The sequence below is a fragment of the Tachyglossus aculeatus genome, chromosome 19 (assembly GCF_015852505.1).
Source record: "Tachyglossus aculeatus isolate mTacAcu1 chromosome 19, mTacAcu1.pri, whole genome shotgun sequence".
NCBI lineage: Eukaryota > Metazoa > Chordata > Mammalia > Monotremata > Tachyglossidae > Tachyglossus > Tachyglossus aculeatus.
Genome location: NC_052084.1, coordinates 1,934,206 through 1,962,186, shown reverse-complemented (window position 1 = coordinate 1,962,186; position 27,981 = coordinate 1,934,206). Strand labels below are relative to the sequence as shown.

Here is a 27,981-nt window from a genome sequence, read left to right as displayed (position 1 = left end):
GCACACAGTAAGTGCTCAGTAAATACCATTGAATGAATGAATGAATGAATGAAAGGAGAGATGGGAGGACGGAGGGAGGAAGAGGCAGAGAGGGAAAGCAAAACGGAGGGAGAGAGGGAAGGAATAAGGGAGCGAGAGAGAGGGAAGGGAGAAGGGAGGTAGAAGGAGAGAGGAAAGGATGAAGATAGAGAAAAGGAGAAAGGGAAGGAGAAGAAGAGAGAAGGAGAGTGGGAAGGAGAAGAGAGGAAGGCGAGAGGGAAGGAGGAAGAGCGGGAAACTTGGGTTGTTCTGTCCTCGGGACGGGAGAAGATGCTCATGGGTCTGGCAGCCGCCAGTGGGCCAGATCAGGGGCGAGGGCGGCACCGGGCGGCCCTGGCTCACTCACCGAGACCATCTTGCCCTCGGAGGGCATGAAGGCGGGCCGGTTGCTGATCCTGAGCTTAGTCTGCAGGGTGTTGAAGTTGATCTCCAGCTGGCACTTCTCCTGCACCTTAGGGGGCTTGTGCTTGCGGCGGTAATCACGGAAGTCCTCCAGCTTCTTCTGCATGGCCTGCATCGTCTTCTCGGGGGTCCGGTTCTCCAGCCAGGGGATCGTCCGGCGAATCCACTCCAAGAGCTGCCCACCCGCCCCGGGCACGGCGCGGTCACACTCGGAAAGGCCGAGCCCCGCGGCCCGCCCCCTCCCCCCCGCCCCGGCACCTCGGTGCCCAAGTCCGGACCAGAGGTCCTTCCCTCCCGTAGCCCCTGACCACCCCCACCGCCTCCTCCAAGAGGCCTTCCCCGACGAAGCCCTCCTTTCCACTTCTCCCACTCCTGCATTGCCCTGGCTTGCCCCTCCCAGCCCCACAGCACTTGGGTCCTTATCTGTAATCTATTTATTTCTATTAATGTCCGTCTTCCCCTCTAGATCGTAAGCAAGCTGTGGGAAGGGAATGGGTCTGTTTCTTGTTCTATTGTACTCACCCAAGCAATCAGTACAGTGCTCTTCACACAGAAAGCACTCAATAAATCCGACTGACTGAATGAATGAATGAATCTCAGACACGGACTATCTGCAGGCCCGAGGCCCAAGGCCGCTCAGACTTTTCCCCCACCCAGCTCTTTCCTGGGGCTGGACGGAGGCGAGGGGTGGGAAACTGTCCAAGTGAACTACCGAACTCCGGCCCGGAGGCGAGAGAAGGACACCGGAGCAAAGTGGGGAAGACACGCGCTCAGAGGAAACAGAAGAAACCTTATTTTAAACGCCGTGATCGCCAATGCCAACTTCTCAGTGAATTTTTCGGTGAATTTAAGCGGGAACGGGGACGGAGTGGAGATAGGCATCAAAGAGCCAAGGGGTCAAAGTGCCACCACACTGGGTCTCTTCAAGCCTGACTGGAAACTCTCAGGTCTTGTCAGAGGTCCAGGGGAGTGAGGCCTGAAGTACTGACCGGCTCCTTCCCACGGAGGAGGCCCTGATGTTGGCGATCAGACTGTGAGCCTTTTGTTGGGTAGGGACCGTCTCTATATGTTGCCAACTTGTACTTCCCAAGCGCTTAGTCCAGTGCTCTGCACACAGTAAGCGCTCAATAAATACCACTGTAAAAGAAGAAAGGCCTAAATGTTTCCGTGGTACTTAGAGACGCTCCCTGAAACTGCCGGGAATCTGCTCCCGCTCAAGAATTGTCTGAAAGCCCAGCAGGAGACCGTGGGTAACTGATGGTCACATCGGGGCCCAGGCACCCGATCAAATCAATCAATTGTATTTATTGAGTGATTACTGTGTGCAGAGCACTGTACTAAGCGCTTGGGAAGTACAAGTTGGCGACATACAGACACGGTCCCTACCCAACAGTGGGCTAGAATCCGGGGCCTGGGAGTTGGAAGGACCTGAGTTCTAATCCCTACTCCTCTACTTGTCTGCTGTGTGACCTCGGGCCAATGACTTCCCTCTCTCTGTGGCCTCAGTTCTCTCATCTGTCACATGGGGATTAAGACTCTGAGCCCCATGTGGGACACGGACTGATGAGCTTGTATTCATTCATTCATTCATTCAATCACTCGTATTTGTTCAGCGCTTACTGTATGCGGAGCACTGTACTAAGCGCTTGAGAAGTACTAGTTGGTAACATCTAGAGATGGTCCCTACCCAACAACGAGCTCACGGTCTAGAGGGGGAGACAGACATTAATATAAACAGATAAATCAATAAATTACAGATATACACAGATAGATACATATGTGCTGTGGGGATTCAGTCACTCAATCGTATTTATTGAGCGCTTACTGTGTGCGGAGCACTGGACTAAGCGCTTGGGAAGTACAAGCTGGCAACATCTAGAGATGGTCCCTACCCAACAACGAGCTCACGGTCTAGAGGGGGAGACAGACATTAATATAAACAGATAAATCAATAAATTACAGATATACACAGATAGATACATATGTGCTGTGGGGATTCATTCATTCAATCGTATTTATTGAGCGCTTACTGTGTGCGGAGCACTGGACTAAGCGCTTGGGAAGTATAAATTGGCAACTTATAGAGACGGTTCCTACCCAACAACGAGCTCACGGTCTACAGGAGGAGACAGACATTAATATAAACAAATAAATCAATAAAGTACAGATATACGCAGATAGATACAGATGTGCTGTGGGGATTCATTCATTCAATCGTATTTATTGAGCGCTTACTGTGTGCGGAGCACTGGACTAAGCGCTTGGGAAGTCCAAGTTGGCAACTTATAGAGACGGTCCCTACCCAACAACGAGCTCACGGTCTACAGGAGGAGACAGACATTAATATAAACAGATAAATCAATAAAGTACAGATATACGCAGATAGATACAGATGTGCTGTGGGGATTCATTCATTCAGTCGTATTTATTGAGTGCTTACTGTGTGCGGAGTACTGGACTAAGCACTTGGGAAGTACGAGTTGGCAACTTATAGAGACGGTTCCTACCCAACAATGAGCTCACGGTCTAGAGGGGGAGACACACATTAATATAAACAGATGAATCAATAAAGTACAGATATACACAGATAGATACAGATGCGCTGTGGGGATTCATTCATTCCATCGTATTTATTGAGCGCTTACTGTGTGCGGAGCACTGGACTAAGCGCTTGGGAAGTATAAGTTGGCAACTTATAGAGACGGTCCCTACCCAACAACGAGCTCACGGTTTAGAGGGGGAGACAGACATTAATATAAATAGATAAGTCAATAAATTACCGATATCTACCTACCCCGGCGCTTAGTACAGTTCAGTGAGCGCTTAGACGACATTAAAAAAAGCCAAAAAGCAAGAAACAGCTCTTCTCCCACCACGTGGCCAGACAGGGCCTTATCCCAGCCACCGTTTACCTCACTCGCCAGTCTTTCGTATTCTTCCATGAGCCGCTCGTTCTCCTGGTTCACGGCCAGAACCTTGCATATCCTGTTAGCCGCCGTCTCGGCCTGGAGGACGCAACGGAGAGACAAGAGAGAGCTCGGCAGCCCGTCCGCACGTGGCCGGGGAGCCGGGGCGGCCGGGGGGAGGGCCGCGGGGCGGTTTGAGGGGAGACCAGGAGTGGCCGAGGGGCACGGTGGGTTAGCCGAAGGCCCGAGGAGGTTAGCCGAAGGATGCCACGAGACACGGCAGCCCGTAGGTGCCCATTTTTCACCACGAGCACCGGGGATGGGTGAGAAGCAGTTAGGGACAGTGACAGACTCCCGAGAGCCACCGTCTTGGGTCCGGTTTCGGGACCCCGGGAGGAGCGAGGCCGAGAATCCCACCGTCCTTATGGAGTGGGCTCCTACGGGGCGCGTTATCGCGACGGTATTCGCACGGAGTCACACGGCAGGCAGAGGACGGTGCGGGAGGGAAAGGTGCCATTAGACCGGAACAACAGTCACGAAACGCCGGCTGAGTTAGTGACGACAAAGGCCCGGAGAAACCCCGGGTCCCATGCCGAGCGTTGGTGGGGGGAAGGCGAAGGTAGTGCTGATCTCCAGATCGACGACAGATTCATCGTCGAAATAATCCCTGGGTTGGGCCCTGCCTTTCTATTCTGCCAAAAAAGCTTTCACATCTACTATCCCCGCTGAAAAGCGGCGTGACCTAACGGAAAGGGCACGGGACTTGGAGTCAGGGGAGCTGGGTTCTCATCCCGGCTCCGCCGCGCGTCTGCTGGGTGACCTTGTGCCCCGGTTACCTCATCTGTAAAATGGGGATTAATACCGTGAGCCCCGTGTGCGACACGGACTTTGTCCAATCTCAAGCAGCGTGGCTCAGTGGAAAGAGTCCGGGCTTTGGAGTCAGGGGTCATGGGTTCAAATCCCGGCTCCAATTGACTTCGGGCAAGTCACATCACTTCTATGTGCCTCAGTTCCCTCATCTGGAAAATGGGGATGAAGACTGTGAGCCCCCAGTGGGACAACCTGATCTCCTTGTAACCTCCCCAGCGCTTAGAACAGTGCTTTGCACATAGTAAGCGCTTAATAAATGCTATCTTTATTGTTATTATTAGCTTGTACCTACCAGCACTTAGTAGAGAGCCAGACGCATCGTAAGCGCTTAGATCCCATTAAAGAAAAACGTCCTCACAACTTCCGTGTGAGGGAGGGTATTATTATCCCCATTTGATAGATGAAGAAACTGAGGCCTGGAGAGGTGGAGCGAATTGCCCAAGTTCCCGGTAGGCCGGTGGCTAGAACCCAGGTCTCTTGATTCCCAGCACCGAGCTCTTTCCCCTAGGCCAGGCTGTTTCCCGAACGATTGAGCCTTGTACATATTTACTATTCTATTTATTTTGTTAATGATAATAATTTAATAATGGCATTTATTAAGCGCTTTCTATGTGCAAAGCACTGTTCTATGCACTGGGGAGGTTACAAGGTGATCAGGTTGGACCACACGGGGCTCACAGTCTTAATCCCCATTGTACAGATGAGGTAACTGAGGCACAGAGAAATGAAGTCACCCAGCTGACAAATGGCAGAGCCGGGATTTGAACCCATGACCTCTGACTCCAAAGCCCAGGCTCTTTCTACTGAGCCACGCTGCTTCTGTGATGCACATCTTCATGATGTGCATCTAGCTTTACTTCTATTTATTAGAGAATCAGCATGGCTCAGTGGAAAGAGCCCGGGCTTTGGAGTCAGAGGTCATGGGTTCAACCCCCCGGCTCCGCCAATTATCAGCTACGTGACTCTGGGCAAGTCACTTCACTTCTCTGGGCCTCAGTTCCCTCATCTGTAAAATGGGGATTAAAACTGTGAGTCCCCCGTGGGACAACCTGATCACCTTGGAACCTCCCCAGCACTTAGAACAGTGCTTTGCACATAGTAAGCGCTTAATAAATACCGTTATTATTATTTTGATGACTTGACACCTGTCTACACGTTTTGTTTTGGGGTCTGTCTCCCCCTTCTAGACTGTGAGCCCGTTGTTGGGTAGGGACCGGCTCTATATGTTGCCAACTTGGGCTTCCCAAGTGCTTAGTACAGTGCTGTGCACACAGTAAGCGCTCAAAAAATACGACAATGGATGAATGAGCCTATGAACGCTGTCTGTGCTGCTCATCTGACGTCTCTTCCTCACCACTCAGAGACAGCTCCTGCCACTGAGCCTCTGCCGCTCCGGACAACCGCGGCTTCTCGAAGGGGCCAACCTCTAGACTGTGAGCTCCTTGAGGGCAGGGAACGTGTCTACCCACTCTGTTATATCGTACTTCCCCAAGCACTTAGAGCAGTGCTCTGCACACGATAAGCGCTCAATAAAAACGATTGAACGGATGAATGAATGACTGTGAGCCCACTGTTGGGTTGGGACCGTCTCTATATGTTGCCAACTTGTACTTCCCAAGCGCTTAGTACAGCGCTCAGCACACAGTAAGCACTCAATAAATACGATTGAATGAATGAATGAATGAAAGCGCTCAACAGATACCGTCCATTGACTGGCTTCCACCAGCTATAGCTCAGTAATAATAATAATGATGGCATTTGTTAAGCGCTTACTATGTGCAAAGCACTGTTCTAAGCGCCGGGGGGGGGATACAAGGATCAAGTTGTCTCAAGTGGGGCTCACAGTCTTAATCCCCATTTTACAGATGAGGTAACTGAGGCGCAGAGAAGTTAAGTGACTGGCCCAAGATCACACAGCAGACATGTGGCGGAGCCGGGATTTGAACCCATGACCTCTGACTCCAAAGCCCGGGCTCTTTCCACTGAGCCACGCTGCTTCTCTGTAATGTTTTCCTGGTGAGCACTATGCCACACACAAGTGGCTTGAAAGAGTTGGTGCTCCCTTCCTGAGTTCCTGCCTCGCTTGGCACACCATTTTAGGAAGGGGGAAACTGAGTCGCAAAGTGCATTTAGCTTTAATTCTATTTGTTCTGACAACTTGACACCTGTCCACATGCTTTGTTTTGTTGTCTGTCTCCCCCTTCTAGACTGTGAGCCCGTTGTTGGATAGGGGCCGTCTCTATATGTTGCCGACTTGTACTTCCCAAGCACTTAGTACAGTGCTCTGCACACAGTAAGCGCTCAATAAATACGGTTGAATGAATGAATGAATTAATGAAAGTGGTCAAGTGACATGGGCCAAGATCTGGGCGAGTCCCAGCTAGTGAGTGTCCCGTCTTGATGATGATGATGATGGCATTTGTTAAGCGCTTACTATGTGCAAAGCACTGTTCTAAGCGCTGGGGGGGATACAAGGTGATCAGGTTGTCCCACGTGGGGCTCACAGTCGTAATCCCCATTTTACAGATGAGGGAACTGAGGCTCAGAGAAGTTAAGTGACTTGTCCAAGGTCACACAGCAGACGTGTGGCGGAGCCGGGATTCGAACCCATGACCTCTGACTCCAAAGCCCGGGCTCTTTCCACTGAGCCACGCTGCTTCTCTTCCGGTCTCTCTCTCTCACTGCCTCCCTGCACAATTCCCAACATTTTCTCTTCCGCCCCTCCCTCCGTAGCTCGCCCCACCAAAATCCATCCACTCCACTGGGCTCCTCGGGGCAAGTGGGTTAAAAGAACCGAGGCCAGGACGAGGGGACGTCCAGGAAGTCATTCATTCAATCGTATTTATTGAGCGCTTACTGTGTGCAGAGCACTGTACTAAGCGCTTGGGAAGTAAAAGTTGGCAACATATAGAGACGGTCCCTACCCAACAGTGGGCTCACAGTCCAGAAGAGTGGGCTCACGAGGGCACATCCGTAATGTCACTCGAACCTCTTCCCTTCAGGGTATTCTTACCCTAAAACGCAGCCACTTTTTTCCGCAAGTGAAATCTTTCTCTTTTTCCTTTTTGGCTGGACATAGCACTTTTATGCATCTTTTACTCACTTAATAATAATGATGTTAGTATTTATTAAGTGCTTAGTATGTGCAAAGCACTGTTCTCTGGTGGTGGTAATAATAATAATAATAATAGCATTTATTAAGCGCTTACTATGTGCAAAGCACTGTTCTAAGTGCTGGAGAGGTAACAAGGTGATCAGGTTGTCCCATGCGGGGCTCACAGTTTTATTCCCAATTTTACAGATGAGGGAACTGAGGCACAGAGAAGTGAAGTGACTTGACCATAGTCACACAGCTGACAATTGGCAGAGCTGGGATTCGAACCCCTGACCTCTGACTCCAAAGCCCGGGCTCTTTCCACTGAGCCACGCTGCTTAACACTGAAGCACCCCCTCCTGTAGATATCCCCTTTCCTTTCTGATTTTTAGCTATCTGTAAACTATTCCCCTCTAGACCTTGAAGCAGCGTGGCTCAGTGGAAAGAGCCCGGGCTTTGGAGTCAGAGGTCAGGGGTTCGAATCCTAGCTCCGCCACATGTCTGCTGCGTGACCTTGGGCAAGTCGCTTCACTTCTCTGAGCCTCAGTTACCTCATCTGTAAAATGGGGATTAAGACTGTGAGCCCCACGGGGGACAACCTGATCACTTTGTATCCCCCCCGGAATTTAGAACAATGCTTTGCACAGAGTAAGCACTTAACAAATGCCAACATTATTATTATTATTATTATTATTATTAAGCTTGGCTTCTCCCCCTTTTAGACTGTGAGCCCAATGTTGGGTAGGGACTCTCTCTATATGTTGCCAATTTGTACTTCCCAAGCGCTTAGTACAGTGCTCTGCACATAGTAAGCGCTCAATAAATATGATTGATTGATTGATTGGTGTGGGCAGGGACCGTGCCTACCAACTCCGTTAGACCGTATTCCCCCAAGCGCTTAGCGCAGTGCTCTGCACACAGTAGACACTTGACAAATACCAGTGCCTGATTGATTGACTGATTTCAGAGTCAGTCTCCCTGGCTAGATTGGAAACTCCTCTAGGGCAGGGACGGCGTTTACTGATTCACGAGTACTCCCTCGAGCGCTTAGCGCAGCGTCCTGCACAGAGTAGATTCATTCATTCAATCGTATTTATTGAGCGTTTCTGTGTGCAGAGCACTGTACTAGGTGCTCGGGAAGTACAAATCGGCAACATTCATTCATTCAATCGTATTTATTGAGCGCTTACTGTGTGCAGAGCACTGTACTAAGCGCTTATAGAGACGGCCCCTGCCCAGTACCTCGCTTTGCCCAAACTAGGTGCCACCCCCCGCCCCATATTCGGGGCAGAGTTGGCCAAACTGTAAGGTCTCTGAGAGCCAGGATCAGAGTTACTAACTCTTGCGTACCCTCCCAAACACCCAGGACGGTTGTGTGTACACCAACAGCACTCTATAAATACTACTGATTTATACCAGAAGCAGCGGGGCTCAGTGGAAGGAGCCCGGGTTTTGGAGTCAAAGGTCATGGGTTCAAATCCCGGCTCCGCCACTTGTCAGCTGTGTGACTTTGGGAAAGTCACTTCACTTCTTTGGTTCCCTCATCTTGAAAACGGGGATGAAGACTGTGAGCCCCCCGTGGGACAACCTCATCACCCTGTAACCTCCCCAGGGCTTAGAACGGTGCTCTGCACATAGCAAGCGCTTAATAAATGCCATTATTATTATTACTATTATGTTCACATCTGTCGTTTATTTATGATAATGTCTGTCTCCGCCTCTAGACTGTAAGCTCCTTGTGGGCAGGGAGTAATGATAATAATAATAATATTATTATTACATATCTATTCTATTTATTTTATTTTGTTAGTATGTTTGGTTTTGTTCTCTGTCTCCCCCTTTTAGACTGTGAGCCCACTGTTGGGTAGGGACTGTCTCTATATGTTGCCAATTTGTACTTTCCAAGCGCTTAGTACAGTGCTCTGCACATAGTAAGCGCTCAATAAATACGATTGATGATGATGATGATAATAATGATGATGGCATTTGTTAAGCGCTTACTCTGTGCCAAGCACTGTTCTAAGCGCTGGGGGGGATACAAGGTCATCAGGTCATCCCACGTGGGGCTCACAGTCTTCATCCCCATTTTACAGAGGAGGTCTGTTTCTTGTTCTATTATACTCTCCCAAGCCATTAATAAATATATTTTTCTTTTGCTTACTGTGGACTGTTCAGGGGACAGTACTTAGTGCCGAGGACTGTGCTAAGCACTTGGGCAAGTAGCGCGGCTCAGTGGAAAGAGCCCGGGCTTTGGAGTCAGAGGTCAAGGGTTCAAATCCCGGCTCTGCTGCTTGTCAGCTGTGTGACTCTGGGCGAGTCACTTCACTTCTCTGGGCCCCAGTGACCTCATCTGTAAAATGGGGATTAAGACTGTGAGCCCCCCATGGGACAACCTGATCACCTTGTAACCTCCCCAGCGCTTAGAACGGTGCTTTGCACATAGTAAGCACTTAATAAATGCCATTAATTATCAATGGGTTCGAATCCCGACTCCGCCACGTCTGCTGTGAGACCTTGGGCAAGTCACTTAACTTCTCTGAGCCTCAGTTCCCTCATCTGTAAAATGGGGATTAAGACTGTGAGCCTCCCGTGGGACAACTTGATCACCTTGTATCCCCCCCAGCGCTTAGAACAGTGCTCTGCACATAGTAAGCGCTTAACAAATGCCATTATTATTATTATTATTATTATTATTATTATTATCATCATTACCAGAGGAGTGGGCGATTCTTATTTCTCCTCAAGATACAAATAAAAAATCCCCATTTTATTTTGCGGTGGAGTCAGAGAAAGCGTCACTCCAACAGAGGTGGGGCCGAGGGTCTTTTAGACTGTGAGCCCACTGTTGGGTAGGGACCGTCTCTCTATGTTGCCAGCTTGGACTTCCCAAGCGCTTAGTACAGTGCTCTGCACACAGTAAGCGCTCAATAAATACGATTGAATGAATGAATGAATGCGGTGTCACTGCCTTTGGGGATTCGGGACAAACGAAACCATCGTGCCGGGACCACAATCCCATCCCGACGTGAAGCGCGCGCACGGATCACAGCTCAAAGCGGCACAGCAACCCCACACGGCCCAAGTGAGCGGGTACCTGCTCCGCTCCAGCGAAAGCATGGTAGAAGCAGGAGACATAAGTCATGATAGCTCGTTCATCGGGTTTGGGAGTGTTCACAATGTCTGAAGGGGAGGAGAAAGAAAAGAAAAAACACACACACACACATATGCACACACACACACGCACACGTACACAAAAGAAAAGAAAAAAAAACGATGAAGAGGAGAAGCCGGATGGAGAAGGGAAGAACAACGAAGCCGGTTTTTCCTCCGGGGAGGGCAGCGGGGGCTTCCTGAGGCTGCCCGGGGCCGGAGTGGATCTCCTTGCTGGAGGGGTTGGTGACTCCCTTCTGACGTGGTGTTTAAAAGTGAAAAAATCCTTCCAAGATAAACCCCCTCCTCCAGGAAGCCTTCCCCGATTGAAGGCCCAGATCTGTCAGCCGGATAGTCACCGCCACACTTCCGGACAAACGCGCGCCCAGCCTTTCCCTCTCCCTCCCTCTTGTCCCTTTCTCCTTCTCCTCCTCCCACTAACTCAAGGTCATATTTACTGTGAGCCCACTGTTGGGTAGGGACCGTCTCTATATGTTGCCGACTTGGACTTCCCAAGCGCTTAGTACAGTGCTCTGCACACAGTAAGTGCTCAATAAATACGATTGAATGAATGAATATTTACGAGGGTCTTCCCCATTAGACTGCAAGCTCTTTGACGGCAGAGACGGGGCCTTTTAATCCCACCGTCCTTGTCCAAACGCTCAGTACAGTTCTCAGCCCTCAGGAAATAAACACCACTTCACCACCCTTCGCCCTCACTGTATGTTTTATCCCCTGCCTATACGTTGCCAACTTGTACTTCCCAAGCGCTTAGTACAGTAAGCGCTCAATAAATACGACTGAATGGATGAATGAATGAATGCCCTCTACGCTGTAAATAAATAAATGTCTAAATAAATGAAATGTCTAAATGTCTACGTGCATTCGCTGCCCCCTAGACCTTACGGAAGCTCGTTGTGGGCAGGGAATATGTCTGTTTATTGTTCTACTCTCCCAAGCGCTTAGTTCAGTGCTCGGCACACAGTAAGCGCTCAAGAAGTACGATTAACTGACTGATTAAAGCCAGCCGGTCCGCTGAGGAGGGGAGTGAGCAGACTGCCCACCAGACATAAACCGGTCTCCCTCACAGGCAGGGAACGAGTCTTTTGTATTTCTCAGGCGCTCAGTTCAGTGACTCTGCACCCAGTGGGCACCCGATAAATATCGTTTACTACTGTAACTCTTTCTGAGGAAAGTCGTCAGCATCTATCACAGGGCTGCCACCTACTCCAGACCCCTCCATGAAGGCCTTCCTTATTCCCCCCAACCGCAGAGCTCTCTCAACGCTCACCTCTCCCTCGGGTTTTCTGCTCCGAGCTGGTTCCCCGTGCCCCTGACGCCCACCGTGCCGCATTCATTCATTCAATCGTATTTATTGAGCGCTTACTGTGTGCAAAGCACTGTACTAAGCACTTGGGAAGCACAAGTTGGCAACATATAGAGACGGTCCCTACCCAACAGTGGGCTCACGGTCTAGAAGACTGCCAGTCTAGAAGTCTAGCCGCACTGACCACCGCCGCCGTATCCGCGACGACCCGGAGGAGAGGGCGAGGGGGCGGCTCTTTCCCCTCCCGGGATCCCAGATGGGGCCCCAAACCGTATCACGACGGAGTCTCCCGTCGAGAATAATGGACGGGCCGCGACTTCTACCCTCTCTTGCCCCTGCCCCTGCCTCTCTTGCTGTGCAACAAGCGAGTCGGAGAGCAGGGATGCGGCACGTGGAGACGGGGACGTGCAACTTTTCCCCGCATCAGGGCAGAAAATGGTTGAGAACTTAGGTCTCCTGCTTCCAATTCCAGGGCCCTTCCTCCTGATCCAAGAGCCGGAAGGAAGAGACTTCAGAGCTCCGGAACCTAGGTTCCCCCCTAACCCCCTGCCTGTAATTTATTTGCCCATCTCCCCTGCTAGATTGCAAACTCCTTCAAGGCAGGCAGTGTCTACTAACACCTTTGTACTCTTCCACGCCGTTAAAGCGGAAGCCTCTTGTAATAATAAGAATAATAATAACTGGCATGTATTAAGTGCTTACTATGTGCAAAGCACTGTTCTAAGCGCTGGGGAGGATACAGGGTGATCAGGTGGTCCCACGTGGGGCTCACGGTCTTCATCCCCATTTTACAGATGAGGTAACTGAGGCCCAGAGAAGTGAAGTGACTTGCCCAGGATCACACAGCAGACATGTGGAGGAGTCGGCATTCGAACCCATGACCTCTGACTCCAAAGCCACGCTGCTTCTCTAAGGGACACGTTGTAGGGAATGTGTCCCTTCTTCTGTACGTCCCAAGAGCCTAGGACAGTGTATCGCACCAAGTGGGCGCTCATTACATGCCTACTGTTACTCAAGGAAATTCCAGGATCGGGAAGCCCGGGAGATGGGGGACATTGAGCCCACCGGGAAGTGGAAAAAAATGAGAGGCAGGGAGGATTTGAACCCTGTTTCAGGGCTTTCGTGTGAGCTGAACTATTTCCTCGAGGAGGGCAGAGAAGTGGATGAGAAAAGGGGAGAAGAGTGGGAGAAGCAGCACGGCCTAGAGCCGAGAGCACGGGCCTGGGAGCCAGAGGATCTGGGTTCCAATCCCGGCTCTGTCGATTGCTTGCTGTGTGATCTAGGGCAAGTCACTTCACTACTCTGGACCTCCCTTCCCACAACTGTAAAATGAGGATTGAATCCCCGTTCTCCCTCCTACTTAGACTGTGAGGCCCCTGAGGGACAGGGATGGTGTCAGATCTAATTAGAGAAGCAGCATGGCTCAGTGGAAAGAGCCCGGGGGTCAGAGGTCATGGGTTCAAATCACGGCTCTGCCACTTGTCAGCTGTGTGACTTTGGGCAAGTCACTTCACTTCTCTGGACCTCCCTTCCCACAACTGTAAAATGAGGATTAAATCCCTGTTCTCCCTCCTACTTAGACTGTGAGACCCCTGAGGGACAGGGACGGTGTCAGATCTAATTAGAGAAACAGCGTGGCTCAGTGGAAAGAGCCCGGGCTTGGGAGTCAGAGGTCATGGGTTCAAATCACGGCTCCACCACTTGTCAGCTGCGTGACTTTGGGCAAGTCACTTCACTCCTCTGGGCCTCAGCTACCTCACCTGTAAAATGGGGATTAAGATTGTGAGCCCCACATGGGACAACCTAATCACCTTGTATCCTCCCCAGCGCTTAGAACAGTGCTTTGCACATAGTAAGCGCTTAACAAATACCAAAATTATTATCTAATTGACTTGTACCTACCCCAGCGCTTAGAATGGGGTTTGACACATAAAAAGCGCTTAACAAATACCATTAAAAAAAAGAGAGACCTACCCCAGCGCTTAGAATGGGGTTTGACACATAAAAAGCGCTTAACAAATACCATTAAAAAAATAGAGAGAGACAAGGTTGTGGGTTTTTACACAGTTTTCTCAGGCTCCAACGAGCTCCCATTTCCCTTTCATTCTCAGCCGGTTTCTTTGCCGTTTCTCCCTGGGTGACGGCCAGATCCGGAGAGAGCAGATTTGATGGAAAGGGGCGTTCGAAAACAAGCTCTCTCCGCCTGAAAGAGGGGAAGGGGGGGAAGAGAACAGGACGAGACGCTCCGGAGGGGGACGGCAGTGGGAAAGCCAGCCATCCACCCATCTGTCCGCTGCCTGGGAGGAAACGGATTCCCGTTTCGGGAAAATCAGTGCCGAACATTGTGGCTTAAAGAACAGGCTCACGGTGGGAGGGAAAGGAAATTGATGACCCACCACTGGGAAGGGAGAGAACAATTTTTGGACCACTGGCCGAGGTGGGGAGGGAGGGATCTCCCTTTGAGAACGATGGCTCGGCCTCGGTTCTGAGGTTTCGAAGCCGAGACCCTGGGCCGCGGAGTTGATTAATTCATTAATTAACAGTAGTATTTGTTGAGCGCTTACTATGTGCCAAGCGCCGTTCTAAGTGCTGGGGTAGATACCAGGTGATCAGGTATCACCACCACGTGGGGCTCACAGTCTCCACCCCCATTTTACAGATGAGGTCACTGAGGCGCAGAAAAGTGAAGTGACTCGCCCAAGGTCACGCAGGAGACAAGTGGCGGAGCCGGGATTAGAACCCACGGCCTCTGACTCCCAAGTCCAGTCTCTTGCCACCGAGCCACGCTGCTTCTCTTGATGACAGCGCTGGGGCCTTGCTTGCTAGCGGCTCTAGGACGTGAGCCTGTTGTGGTCAGGGAACGTGACAACCAGTTCTGTTCTTACTGTGACACTCCCGAGCGCTTAGTACAGTGTTCTGCACCCTGTAAGCACTCGATAAATACCACCGGGAGGTTTCCCGCTGGATTCTCAGGAATGGATTCCACGATGCCGCATGTGGTCCCCGGCTTGGGGACGGTGAGGGGGCTCCTCGAAGAGGAGTCAGAGCTTGGCCGCGCCGTCGCTCTCACACCTGTGGTGCCCCGAAACCCAGAGCCTCCCGTTTGGGAGAGCCTCGGTCCAGAGGTGTCACATCCTAAAACCGGGCAAGACAACATAAATCCTCACCTTCTGCATCCAGCATCTTCGGGATATCCAGGTGCTTTTCGGCAATCTCCATGGCCAGATTGATGTTTCCTATGGGGTCATCCTGCCGGGAGACGGAGGGAACAGCTGTTACAGGAGCCCCCGGGGCTTTCTCTCCACAGAAATAATAATAATAATGGCATTTTAAAGCGCTTATTATGTGCAAAGCACTGTTCGAAGAGCTGGGGAGGTTACAAGGTGATCAGGTTGTCCCACGGGGGGCTCACAATCTTAATCCCCATTTTATAGATGAGGGAACTGGGGCCCAGAGAAGTGACTTGCCCAAAGTCACACAGCTGACAAGTGGCAGAGCTGGGATTTGAACCCGTGACCTCTGACTCCAAAGCCCGGGCTTTTTCCACTGAGCCACGCTGCTTCTCTAGAAAGAAGGGACCCCAAGAGATCTCTCAAAGAGACCTCCCGCTGCCCCCCACCCCCCGGCCCAAATGGCAAATTATGGCGCTGTGATTGAGGCCGTTCACCTCCCCCGATCCATCGGGATGAGAGGATGCAGGCTCCAGATTTGGAGGACAGCGGGAGATACGACTGCAGTGTCTCGGTGGGGTTTAGTACAGGGGTCCGCACACAGTAAGCGTTCAGTAAATACGATGGATGGATTGGAGCTAAAATATTCCAGAATCAGATACCAAAGGTTGGAAAGGGCATACACAAGCTAATGACATGCAGGGAAACTCCTGGATTTTAGGGTGCAGGCTCTCACATGGGGCAGGGGGACGGTCTGAACATCCACAGGGAAGAACCTGTGAGCCCGTTGTTGGGTAGGGACTGTATCTGTTGCCGAATTGGACTTTCCAAGCGCTTAGTACAGTGCTCTGCACTCAGTAAGCATTCAATAAATGTGACTGAATGAATGAATGAAGAACCGCCCAAACAATTTCCTGGGATAATTTCCCGAGGATGCAAGAATTCGCCAAGTGGAGTTTGGCTGGGCTGCCTGGAGAGCTTGCAGTGATGTTGGGGGAGGGAAGCCTTCCCAGAGGAGTCAATCAGTCCGTCAGTTGTATTTGCTGAGTGTTTATTGTGAGCAGAGTACTGTACTAAGCGCTTGGGAGAGGACAATCCACAAATATAATGGATACATTCCCCACCCGCAATGAGCTTCTGGTCTAGAGGGGAATAAGTAGGGATGGAGGTGGGGGGAGGCAGGGATCTGTTCTGGGAACAAGTCCTGGATTAGCAGAGACATCACCGCCCTAGAAAACGGGAACAGGGTAGTGGGGTGAGGAGGCTGGCCGAACCCGGTCTTCATTCATTCATTCATTCATTCAATTGTATTTATTGAGCGCTTACTTTGGGAAGTACCAGTCGGCAACATCTAGAGACGGTACCTACCCGATAACGGGTTTTGTCATCTGTCTCCCCCTTCTAATCAATCAATCGTATTTACTGAGCACTTACTGTGTGCAGAGCACTGTACTAAGCACTTGGGAAGTACAAGTTGGCAACATATAGAGACAGTCCTTACCCAACAGTGGGCTCACAGTCTAGAAGGGGGAGACAGAGAACAAAACCAAACATATTAACAAAATAAAATAAATAGAATAGATATGTACAAGTAAAATAAATAAATAGAGTAATAAATCCGTACAAACATATATACATATATACTGGGGCTGTGGGGAGGGGAAGGAGGAAAGGTGGGGGGGATGGAGACGGGGGGGAGGGGGAGAGGAAGGAGGGGGCTCAGTCTGGGAAGGCCTCCTGGAGGCTGTGAGCCCGTCGTTGGGTAGGGACCATCTCTATATGTTGCCGACTTGTACTTAGTACAATGCTCGGCATGCAGTAAGCGCTCAATAAATACGAATGAATGAGTGAATTGTGAGTCCTAAAACGAGGTAGATAAGCAGGTGGAGAACTACAGCATGCTGGGAATTCAAAAAGGAGTCAAGGGAATCCACCGGCTGGGAAGACGCGGGCGGTGTTTTGGTGGCTCTGAGGCTGCACCTCTGGGCCTTGGTTAGGGCAGCTCGCCGGGAGGACCCCCCCGGGAGCCCCATGCAAGGACGGCAGGCAACATGCCAGCGGGCCCACTCAGGCCGGCCACCTTGTTGAGCTTGGAGTAGTCGATGAGGTCCGGACGATGTCTGTGGATCAGGGCGCACAGTCCCAGGCCATCCTTCCAGCTGCGTGGTGGACGGCAGACACAGATGAATTAATCGGGTTGGACCAGGAGGTCCGGTGTCCCCCACAACACTCGTGGGATGGGTCCCGGACAGACCCCCTGAAATTCCCCTCTCAGCCACGCGACCCCCTGCAGCACGGACCCCCTTCCCCAAGGCCGCCGCGATCGCACGCAGGGGCAGGCCGGGAGCCAATGGCAACCGGCCAAAATGGCCCTCGACTAGCCACTGGCATGGCTCGTGAATCCTAGGCCCCCTTCTCCTGTCTCCACCTTCAGCAGGTCACGTAACATGGGTGACGGATACGCGTTTCCTTCTGTTTCTTACACAAAGCAACACGAGGGGGTCCTTCTGTTTCTTACATAAGGGGGCCGTTGGATGACAAGACGAGTGCCTCTCTGTGAAGCTCGGTGGAGCCAATGTGGTTTCTGCAGGTGGGCCCTCCCCTCCCCTCACCACCCCACCTAGCTCCAGAGTCACTTAGGCCCCTTCCCTTTCTTATTCACACACACCGTCCGCCCTCTTGCCTATCTGTTTCTTCGTTTCTATCCTTAGCGCTCCAACCGTCCACGTTTTTGGGGTTTTTTTATGGTCTGCCTCTGCGTTCCCACCCGGGGCTCTCACCTGAGGTGGAAGTTCTGAATGTTCACATTTCGGTAAGGTGCCGTCTTTCTCTGACACCACAGCAGCAGACCTTCTTTGGCGGAGGTTTCTGCAAAAGAGCACCGGGAGGGGGGAAATGATTTGTTCAGTCGGCTCTCGGCCCGTCCCGGGGGGTGGTCGGCCCCTCGGTGGGCCGCCTTGAGGGAGCCAGAGTGGATTATCCACTTTGGCCAAATCCCGGGCAGGGTCCACGGACCACGGGGGTTGGCCGCTGCTTAGGACTCGCCGTTCTGTGAACTATTCCTTCCTCTAACCCCTTTTACCGAGCCTCCGGTGCAGAGATTCCGGGCTATCAATCAAATAGAATTAAAGCTAAATGCACCTCATTAACAAAATAAATAGAATAGTAAATATGCATAAGTAAAATAAATCGAGTAATAAATCGGTACAAACACATATACAGGTGCTGCGGGGAGGGGAAGGAGGTAGGGCCGGGGGGATCTGAGGTAACTGAGGCCCAGAGAAGTGAAGTGACTTGTCCAAAGTCACACAGCTGACAATTGGCGGAGCCGGGATTGGAACCCATGATCTCTGACTCCGAAGTCCGTGCTGTCACGGGAGTCTGGGCCAAGCCCACTGGGGAGCAGGACAACTGTTCGCTTGGTAGAAAATGGGTAAATCCAGATCTCAACCTCCCGGACGCTCTCTCCCATACGCCTTCGGGCAATATCTCTGCGGTCATCGCCCTCCTCGACTCGCTTGGCACTTGAGGACTCGTTGTGGGCAGGGAACGTGTCTGCTAATTCCGAGGTACTGTGCTCTCCCTAACGCTTAGTACAGTGCTCTGCACACAGTAAGTGCTCAATAAATACGATCGATTGATTGAGAAAACGCCAAGGGTGGCGATTTCCTGCCCCTGAGTCCCACTGGAGGTCTGACCGTGTGCTGGCTTGTCTCCAGGCCCCGACCGCTCCCACACCTCTTACCTTCAACGGAAATGTCTTGGATGGCGAAACGAAGGATGATGGTCCAGATCATGCCCAGGGTCATTTTCACGTTGCCGTCGACGATTTCTATGGAGGGAAAGGACGGGTCAGGGCGCTCAATGCACTGCGCTGCTCCAGCGCTCCGCTCCCGGGGCTTCAGAAAAATCCCCGATACCCTGGGCTGTCCGAGGACGCTTCCAGAGCCGCCCGAGAATACAACTCCTCTCAGGAGTAATAATAATAATAATAATGGTATTTAATAATAATGGTATTTGTTAAGCTTAGAACAGCGCTTAGAACAGTGCTTTGCACATAGCGCTTAACAAATGCCATCATTATCATTATTATTAAGCGCTTACTAGCCTCCGGGCTTCCAGCTGTGGGCGTGGGGGTGGGAGGGAGGGGGTCCAAAGCTGCCACTTGCCTGCCTGGTGACCTTGGGCAGGTCGCTTAACTTCTCGGGGCCTCTGTTTTCACATCTGTGAACTGGGGAGAAAATAACTGCTCTTCGGAGACGGGAACTGACTCTGACCTAATAAACTCAAATCCGTCCAAACAGCGTTTGGAACACAGGAAGCCCTTAATAACTAAGCAGCGTGGCTCAGTGGAAAGAGCACAGGCTTGGGAGTCAGAGGTCATGGGTTCAAATCCCAGCTTTGCCAACTGTCAGCTGTGTGACTTTGGGCAAGTCACTCAACTTCCCTGGGCCTCAGTTACCTCATCTGTAAAATGGGGATTAAGATTGTGAGCCCACATGGGACAACCTGATCACCTTGTATCCTCCCCAGCGCTTAGAACAGTGCTTTGCACATAGTAAGCCCTTAACAAATGCCATTATTATTATTAACTACCATGGTCATTATTCATTCATTCATTCAATCGTATTTATTGAGCGCTTACTGTGTGCAGAGCACTGTACTAAGCGCTTGGGAAATAATAGTTGGCAACATATAGAGACGGTCCCTACCCAACAGCGGACTCACATTATGACAGTCATATTGTTATATTGGACTCATCCAAGCCCTTAGTACAGCGCTCTGCACACAGTAAGCGCTCAATAAACACGACTGGTGGACTGGGGATTACGGTCGCTAGCTGCGGGGGCCGGATTCCCAGACTTGCTCTTCGGTGAGCGAGCCTGGAGATCCCAAGCTAGACAGAATAAAATCAAAATCAGAATAAAATCAAAATCAGAATAAAATAAAATCAGGGGTCCTGAGGGTGGAGCCGAAGGTTTCCATGGCAACCTTGCCACCAGACGTTCGCTGAGCTGCTGTGTGAGAGAGTGGGGAGGGGAGGGAAATGTGTGAGAGAGTGGGGAGGGAGGGAAGTACAAGTCCAACTTGTACTTCCCAAGCGCTTAGTACAGTGCTCTGCACACAGTAAGTGCTCAATAAATATGATTGATTGATTGATTGATTGAGGGAAGCAAAAGGAGGAACCGAGGGCCAAAGCGGTGCCCCGTGCCCACCCAATGCCCATGGGCGAACGCCTACCTTCCGCCCCGATGGACACCAGTTTCACCCCTTTGCTGGCGATGTAATCCAGGGCCTTGTTGACGTTGGCGATCTTGTGGAAACGCATCTTTCCCCTGTCGGGCTTGGACAGTCGCTCCCCTGGGGGGAAAAGCCAAGCGCACACGTCGAGCGAGGAAAGCGAGGAGTGGAAGGAACGGGTCAGGGCGGGGTGACGCTGGGCGGCCCACCCAACCCCGGGGTGGGTGCTGAGCAGAGGTTGGTACCACGGCCGATCGGTGCCTGGGAGACGAGGTCCGTCTCCCTCCTCCCAGGGCATCGTGCTCACCCCAGCCTCCGCGGAAGGAGTTATTAGCTCTAATAATAATAATAATGATGGTGTTTGTTAACCACTTACTATGTGCAAAACACTGCTCTAAGCACTGGGGGGATACAAGGCGATCAGGTTGTCCCACTGGAGGATCACAGTCTTAATCCACATTTTACAGATGAGGGAACTGAGGCCCAGAGAAGAAGCGTGGCTCAATGGAAAGAGCACGGGCTTTGGAGTCAGAGGTCATGGGTTCAAATTCTGGCTCCCCCACATGTCTGCTGTGTGACCTTGGGCAACTCACTTAACTTCTCTGAGCCTCAGTTACCTCATCTGGAAAATGGGGATTAAAACTGTGAGCCCCACGTGGGACAACCTGATCCCCTTGTATCCTCCCGAGCGCTTAGAACAGTGCTTTGCACATAGTAAGCGCTTAACAAATGCCATCATTATTATTATTAGTAAGTGAAGTGACTTGCCCAAAGTCACCCAGCTGACAATTGGCAGAGCCGGGATTTGAACCCATCACCTCTGACTCCAAAGCCCGGGCTCTTTCCGCTGAGCCACGCTGCTTCTCTAAGTACCCCAAGGAGGGCTGCGGCCTAGTCGGCAGGTAGGTTCGTTCATTCATTCATTCATTCATTCTATCGTGTTTATTGAGCGCTTACTGTGTGCAGAGCACTGTACCAAGCGCTTGGGAAGTACAAGTTGGCAACATATAGAGACAGTCCCTACCCAACAGTGGGCTCACAATCTAGAAGGGGGAGACAGACAACAAAACAAAACATATTAACCAAATAAAATAAATAGAATAAATATGTACAAATAAAATCAATCAATAAATAGAGTAATAAATCCATACATATATACATATATACAGGTGCTGTGGGGAGGGGAAGGAGGTAAGGTGGGGGAGGATGGGGAGGGGGAGGAGGGGGAGAGGAAGGAAGGGGCTGAGTGTGGGAAGGCCTCCTGGAGGAGGTGAGCTCTCAGTAGGGCTTTGAAGGGAGGAAGAGAGCTAGCTTGGCGGATGTGCGGAGGGAGGCCATTCCAGGCCAAGGGGAGGACATGGGCCACGGGTCGATGGTGGAACGGGCGAGAACGAGGCCCGGTGAGGAGATTAGCGGTGGCAAAGGAGCGGAGGGTGCAGGCTGGGCCGGAGAAGGAGCACTGTACTAAGTGCTTAGGAAGTACATGTTGGCAAGGCTAAAATCAGTCCGTCTGCCTTTCAGATAAGGTTCAGAGGGAGGACCATTTCAGGGATTCTGGGAGATGGGGAACGGACCTTGCCGAAACTGGAAATCTCAGTTTAAAGCCCCCGGCCCCCTGACCAGGGCAGGTGGGGGGACATCGCCTCATATTCAGAGAGCCCCAGATAGGAAGCCGGGGCGCAGGGGGAAAGGGGATCCGGCTGAAGGCTTGTGGCCGCCCACCTGAGATGACTTCCAGCAGCAACATGAGTTTGAGGCCATTCCTGAAGTCCTCCTCGATGTTCTCGATCTGGGTGCCGGCTTTCCGGAGATGGGAATTGCACCAGGCGGTAAATGTCTGCAAGAGGAACCCCTGGGAGTCAGCCCCGGGTCGGGGGGAGAGGGGGTCTTCCCTGAAAGACTCCCCCGTCCCCAGTCCCCTCACCGCCGCAGGTCACAGAGATCCTGGAGGCTGCAGGCGCAGCTTTTCAAGGACCAAACGAGTCCAGGCCAGAGCCCGGTGTCCGATGGGATCCGACTCCCATTTTCTGACCCGGGTTCTAATCCCAGCTCCCGCGTGACACCTCTCGGAGCCTCAGTTTACTCACCCGCAAAATGGGGTTAAGAACTCTGCTTTCCCTCCCTCTTATGTATATATGTTTCCACGTATTTATCACTCTATTTATTTATTTATTTTACTTGTACATATCTATTCTATTTATTTTATTTTGTTAATATGTTTTGTTTTGTTCTCTGTCTCCCCCTTCTAGACTGTGAGTCCACTGTTGGGTAGGGACTGTCTCTAGATGTTGCCAACTTGTACTTCCCAAGCACTTAGTACAGTGCTCTGCATACAGTAAGCGCTCAATAAATATAATTGATTGATTGATTAAGATCTCTGCTTTCCCTCCCTCTTATGTATATATGTTTGTACGTATTTATTACTCTATTTATTTTACTTGTACATATCTATTTTATTTATTTTATTTTGTTAATATGTTTTGTTTTGGTCTCTGTCTCCCCCTTCTAGACTGTGAGCCCACTGTTGGGTAGGGACCATCTCTATATGTTGCCAACTTGGACTTCCCAAGCGCTTAGTACAGTGCTCTGCACACAGTAAGCGCTCAATAAATACGATTGATTGATTGATTGATTGATTGATTAAGATGTCCGCCTCCCCCTCTAGCCTGTGAGCTCATCATGGGCAGGAAATGCACCTTACCAACTCTGTTCTACCGTCCTCTCCTAAGCGCTTAGTATAGTGCTCTCCACACAGGCAGCACTCAATAAACACCAGCGATCGACCGGAGAAGTCCCTTGGACTCCGTTCGTAGATTCACCGGCAATAAACAGATTTCTAATAAATATTATAGTTATTTCAAAGTGGGTAGGGACCGTCTCTATATGTTGCCAACTTGTACTTCCCAAGCGCTTAGTACAGTGCTCTGCACACAGTAAGCACTCAATAAATACGATTAAATGACTGAATGAATGAATGGGGCTGTAGTGAGCCTCAATGACGTTTCAATCAGGCCCTAGGTTATATCATTCAAATCAAGGAACAGAAATGACTGAGCCCCTGATTCATTAATTACAGTCGAAGAATTAACTGAGCTTACGGTCTATGAGGAGAAATTGGACCTGAAAATAAATTATGAGTAGGGAAAATAGGAGGAATACAGACATCTGTACTGCGGATTTCAACGGCTTGAAACTCCCAGATCATACAGAGCACTGTATTAAGCATTTGGGGAAGTACGGTAGAGTTAGGAGACATGATTCCTCCAGGAATTGACAATCTGGCCGGGAGAGACGGATCCTAGAGCTGACAGAGAAGAGGAAGGAGGAAAAACGTTGGAGCGAGGCTGGAATCTACCAAAGTGCCACGGAGGGGGAGGGAGTTGGGAATACACAAGTGTGTTTGAGGCACAGAAGTACCGATATGGCAGTTGGGAGGGGAAATAAATTGGGGAATTGAGAGTTCAATCAGGGAGAGTCTCCTGATAACAGTCCATCTCCCCTCGGTACCTCTGTCCCAGAGAAGTCAATTAATCAATCAGTGATATTTATTCAATCAATCGTATTTATTGAGCACTTACTGTGTGCAGGACACTGTGCTAACTGCTTGGGAGAGGAATAATAATAATAATAATTAATAATTATGGTACTTGTTAAGCGCTTACTCTGGGCTAAGCACTGTTCTAAGTGCTGGGGTGGGTACAAAGTCATCAGGTTGTCCCATGTGGGGCTCATAGTCTTAATCCCCATTTTACAGATGAGGTAACTGAGGCACGGAGCAGACAAGCGACAGAGCAGGAATTAGAACCCATGACCTTCAGACTCCCAGCTCTAGCCATGCTGCTTCTCATTCCAAAGAACTGACAGGTGTGATCGAATCCCGGCTCCGCCAATTGTCAGCTGTGTGACTTTGGGCAAGTCACTTAACTTCTCCGGGCCTCAGTTCCCAGAGAATAATAATGGTGGTATTTGTTAAGTGCTTACTATTTGCAAAGCACTGTTCTAAACGCTGGGGGGATACAAGGTGATCAGGTTGTCCCACTTGGGGCTCACAGTCTTAATAACAATAATAATAATAATAGCATTTATTAAGTGCTTTCTATGTGCCAAGCACTGTTCTAAGTGCTGAGGAGGTTACAAGGTGATCAGGTTGTCCCACGTGGGGCTCCCAGTCTTCATCCCCATTTTCCAGATGAGGTCACTGAGGCCCAGAGAAGTGAGGTGACTTGCCCAAAGTCACACAGCTGACAAGTGGCAGAGCTGGGATTTGAACCCATGACCTCTGACTCCCAAGCTCTTTCCACTGAGCCACGCTGCTTCCAATGTAAATAACGAATGTATAATGACTAGTATAGTAATAATAATAATATAATAGCAGTATGTAAATAATGAATGAATGAATAATGAATAGTAATGAAAATAATAACAATAATAATAATAGGCCTTTACAGAGGACCATTTACAAGAAGCAGCATGCCGTAGTGGAGAGAGCCTGGGAGTCAAAGGTCATGGCTTCTAACCCCAGCTCCGCCACGTGACCTTGGACAAGTCACTTCACTTCCGTGGGCCTCAGGAACCTCATCTGTAAAATGGGGATTAAGACTGCGAGCCCCATGTGGGGCAAGGACTGTGTCCAATCTGATTAACTTGTATCAACCTCAGTGCTTAGTATAGTGCCCGGCACATAGTACGCGCTTACTTAATAAATACCATGAGGAGAAGCAGCGTGGCTCAGTGGAAAGAGCCCGGGCTTTGGAGTCAGAGGTCATGGGTTCAAATCCCAGCTCTGCCAATTGTCAACTGTGTGACTTTGGGCAAGTCACTTAAGTTCTCTGTGCCTCAGTTATCTCATCTGTAAAATGGGGATAAAGACTGTGAGCCCCACGTGGGACAATCTGATCACCTTGTAAACTCCCCAGCGCTTAGAACAGTGGTTAGCATATAGTAAATGCTTAATAAATGCCATCATCATCATCATCATCATCTGGCCCAAAGTCACACAGCTGACAAGTGGCGGGGCCGGGATTTGAACCCATGAACTCTGACTCCAAGGCCCGGGCTCTTTCCACTGAGCCACGCTGCTTCTCAAGCAATTTAGCTTCTTAATAAATAGCTTCTTAAGCTATTTGTTAAGCACTTACGCTGTGCCAAGCACTGTTCCAAGCTCTGGGGTAGATAGGAGGTGATTCTATAACATATTTAACAAATATGTAACATATTTATTACTCTATTTATTTATTTATTTATTTATTTTACTTGTACATATCTATTCTATTTATTTTATTTTGTTAGTATGTTTGGTTTTGTTCTCTGTCTCCCCCTTTCAGACTGCGAGCCCACTGTTGGGTAGGGACAGTCTCTAGATGTTGCCAATTTGTACTTCCCAAGCGCTTAGTACAGTGCTCTGCACATAGTAAGCGCTCAATAAATACGATTGATGATGATGATGATGATTTTGTTAGTATGTTTGGTTTTGTTCTCTGTCTCCCCCTTTTAGACTGCGAGCCCACTGTTGGGTAGGGACTGTCTCTAGATGTTGCCAATGTGTACATCCCAAGCACTTAGTACAGTGCTCTGCACACAGTAAGCGCTCAATAAATACGATTGATGATGATCATCATTAAAAAAAAATGTCACACAGGCCCAGCAGGCTCTCAAGTGAACACCCCCCGGAGCCCATCTTGCCTCCCGTGAGCCCCTGCCAGGCTTTAGGCCTGGACTTCAGGGACCACTGCTCCAGCCAGGGTCCTGCCAAAGACCCCCCCAAGACGGAGGGCAGGATGGGCCCTTCTTGGCATCTCAATCAAGGCTTCCTTCTCTCCGCTCGCCCAGCTGATCTCCTCGTCCCATTCCGGTCCAGGAGCAGCGGCACAGATGTGCACACGCATGCGGACGCTCGTCTGCATGAACGTATCCTCCTCCCCGCCCCACCAGTTATTCCAGTTGCACCAGCCAAAGTCCAGCTCTGGTCAGACTGGTCTGCTCCCACCTAGGAAGAAGTGGCCTCCCCTGGGCCTGGATCCGATCTCCCGGCCCTCCCGCCCACACGACATACTTCATCCCCTTCCACCTCCGAACATGACATTCCCGCTGCTTGGAATGTCCCCTCTCTCCTCCCTCCAGGCCGGGATCCCCTCTCCCCGTCCCCTCCCTCTCCAACCCTGCCCGAGCCTCGGGTCTATTTCTGGTCTGTCGGCTTTGCTTCCAGTTTTGGCGTCCGGCTTGAAGGGTTCGGAACAAATGGAGCGGGAGGGAAGGGAATGCCAACAGGTGATCGGCCACGGCTTCCGCGCCGCCCGGGGCAGGAATTCATCCGAGGCCCCGGGATTTCGAAGCAGAGGAATCCAAGAGAAAAGGATCCCCACCACTGAGGTGACCAAAGAACATCAATCAATCAATCAATCGTATTTATTGAGCGCTTATGTGTGCAGAGCACTGTACTAAGCGCTTGGGAAGTACAAGTACAAGTACAACATCTGCAGCAAAGGCGTGACTCACACTGTGACTGTCTCATTATCTCAGAGTCACTTAACGAGGAGCTTGCCGTAGAGTAAGCGCTTAATAACACTGCATTAATTAATCAAATGAGGGGTGTGCTTGGAAAGTTTCCCCATGTGTTGGTTTGTGTGTTCCAAGATTATATCCGTGTCCGTCTCCCCCTCTAGACCGTAAGCTCGTCATGGGTGGGGAACGTGTGAGCCAATTCTGTCGTATAGTACTCTCCCAAGTGTTTAGTAGAGTGCTCTGCACACTGTTAAGTGCTCAATAAATAGAATAGATGTTATCAATCATATTTATTGAAGGCTCCCGTGGTGTAGAGCACTGTACCAAGCACTTGGGAGAGTACAGGATCCAAAATCTCACTTAATCTTATTTAGGAAGTTTATAGAGAAGCAACGTGGCTCAGTGGAAAGAGCCTGGGCTTTGGAGTAAGAGGGCATGGGTTCAAATCCCGGCTCTGCCACTTGTCAGCTGTGTGACTTTGGGCAAGTCACTTCACTTCTCTGGGCCTCAGTTCCCTCATCTGGAAAACGGGGATTAAGACTGTGAGCCCCACGTGCGACGACCTGATCACCTTGTATCTCCCCGGCACTTAGAAAAGTGCTTTGCACATAGTAAGAGCTTAACAAACACCGTCATTATTATTATTATTATCAATCTGTTCGCTAGTCAGAGTGTCACGAGGGTGCTGCACGATTGAATGAATGAATGAATGAATGAACTTGCCCCTTCTCCCCACCCTCCCAGCCCTACCTCCTTCCCCTCCCCACAGCACCTGTATATATGTTTGTACGGATTTATTACTCTATTTATTTTACTTGTACATATTTACTATTCTATTTATTTTATTCTGTTAATATGTTTTGGCTTTTTTGTCTGTCTCCCCCTTCTAAACTGCAAGCCCACTGTTGGGTAGGGACCGTCTCTATATGTTGCCAACTTGTGCTTCCCAAGTACTCAGTACAGTGCTCTGCACATAGTAAGCACTCAATAAATACGATTGAATGACTGAATGGATGAACTTGCCTCTCCTCCCCACCTCCCCACCCTACCTCCTTCCCCTCCCTACAGCCCCTATATACATGTTTGTACAGATTTATTACTCTATTTTACTTGTACATATTTACTATTCTATTTATTTTACTTTGTTAATTTTTTTGTCTGTCTCCCCTTTCTAGACTGTGAGCCCACTGCTGGATAGGGACCGTCTCTATATTATTGCCAACTTGGACTTCCCAAGCGCTTAGTACCGTGCTCTGCATGCAGTAAGCGCTCAATAAACAC

General features: G+C 50.3%; 1 protein-coding gene across 1 annotated transcript in view; it reads right to left on the bottom strand.

The window, feature by feature from the left end:
- ACTN2 (actinin alpha 2) overlaps nt 1-27,981 on the bottom strand; it is a 72,159-nt gene that overhangs the window by 18,953 nt on the left and 25,225 nt on the right. The window contains exons 2-10 of the mRNA XM_038761139.1: nt 21,922-22,036; nt 20,200-20,319; nt 18,704-18,790; nt 17,739-17,826; nt 17,039-17,117; nt 14,956-15,037; nt 10,406-10,491; nt 3,354-3,446; nt 386-616 (exon numbers count right to left, since the gene is read on the bottom strand). Coding sequence (XP_038617067.1) covers nt 386-616; nt 3,354-3,446; nt 10,406-10,491; nt 14,956-15,037; nt 17,039-17,117; nt 17,739-17,826; nt 18,704-18,790; nt 20,200-20,319; nt 21,922-22,036 — 981 coding nt within the window. The remainder of the gene's footprint in view (nt 1-385; nt 617-3,353; nt 3,447-10,405; nt 10,492-14,955; nt 15,038-17,038; nt 17,118-17,738; nt 17,827-18,703; nt 18,791-20,199; nt 20,320-21,921; nt 22,037-27,981) is intronic.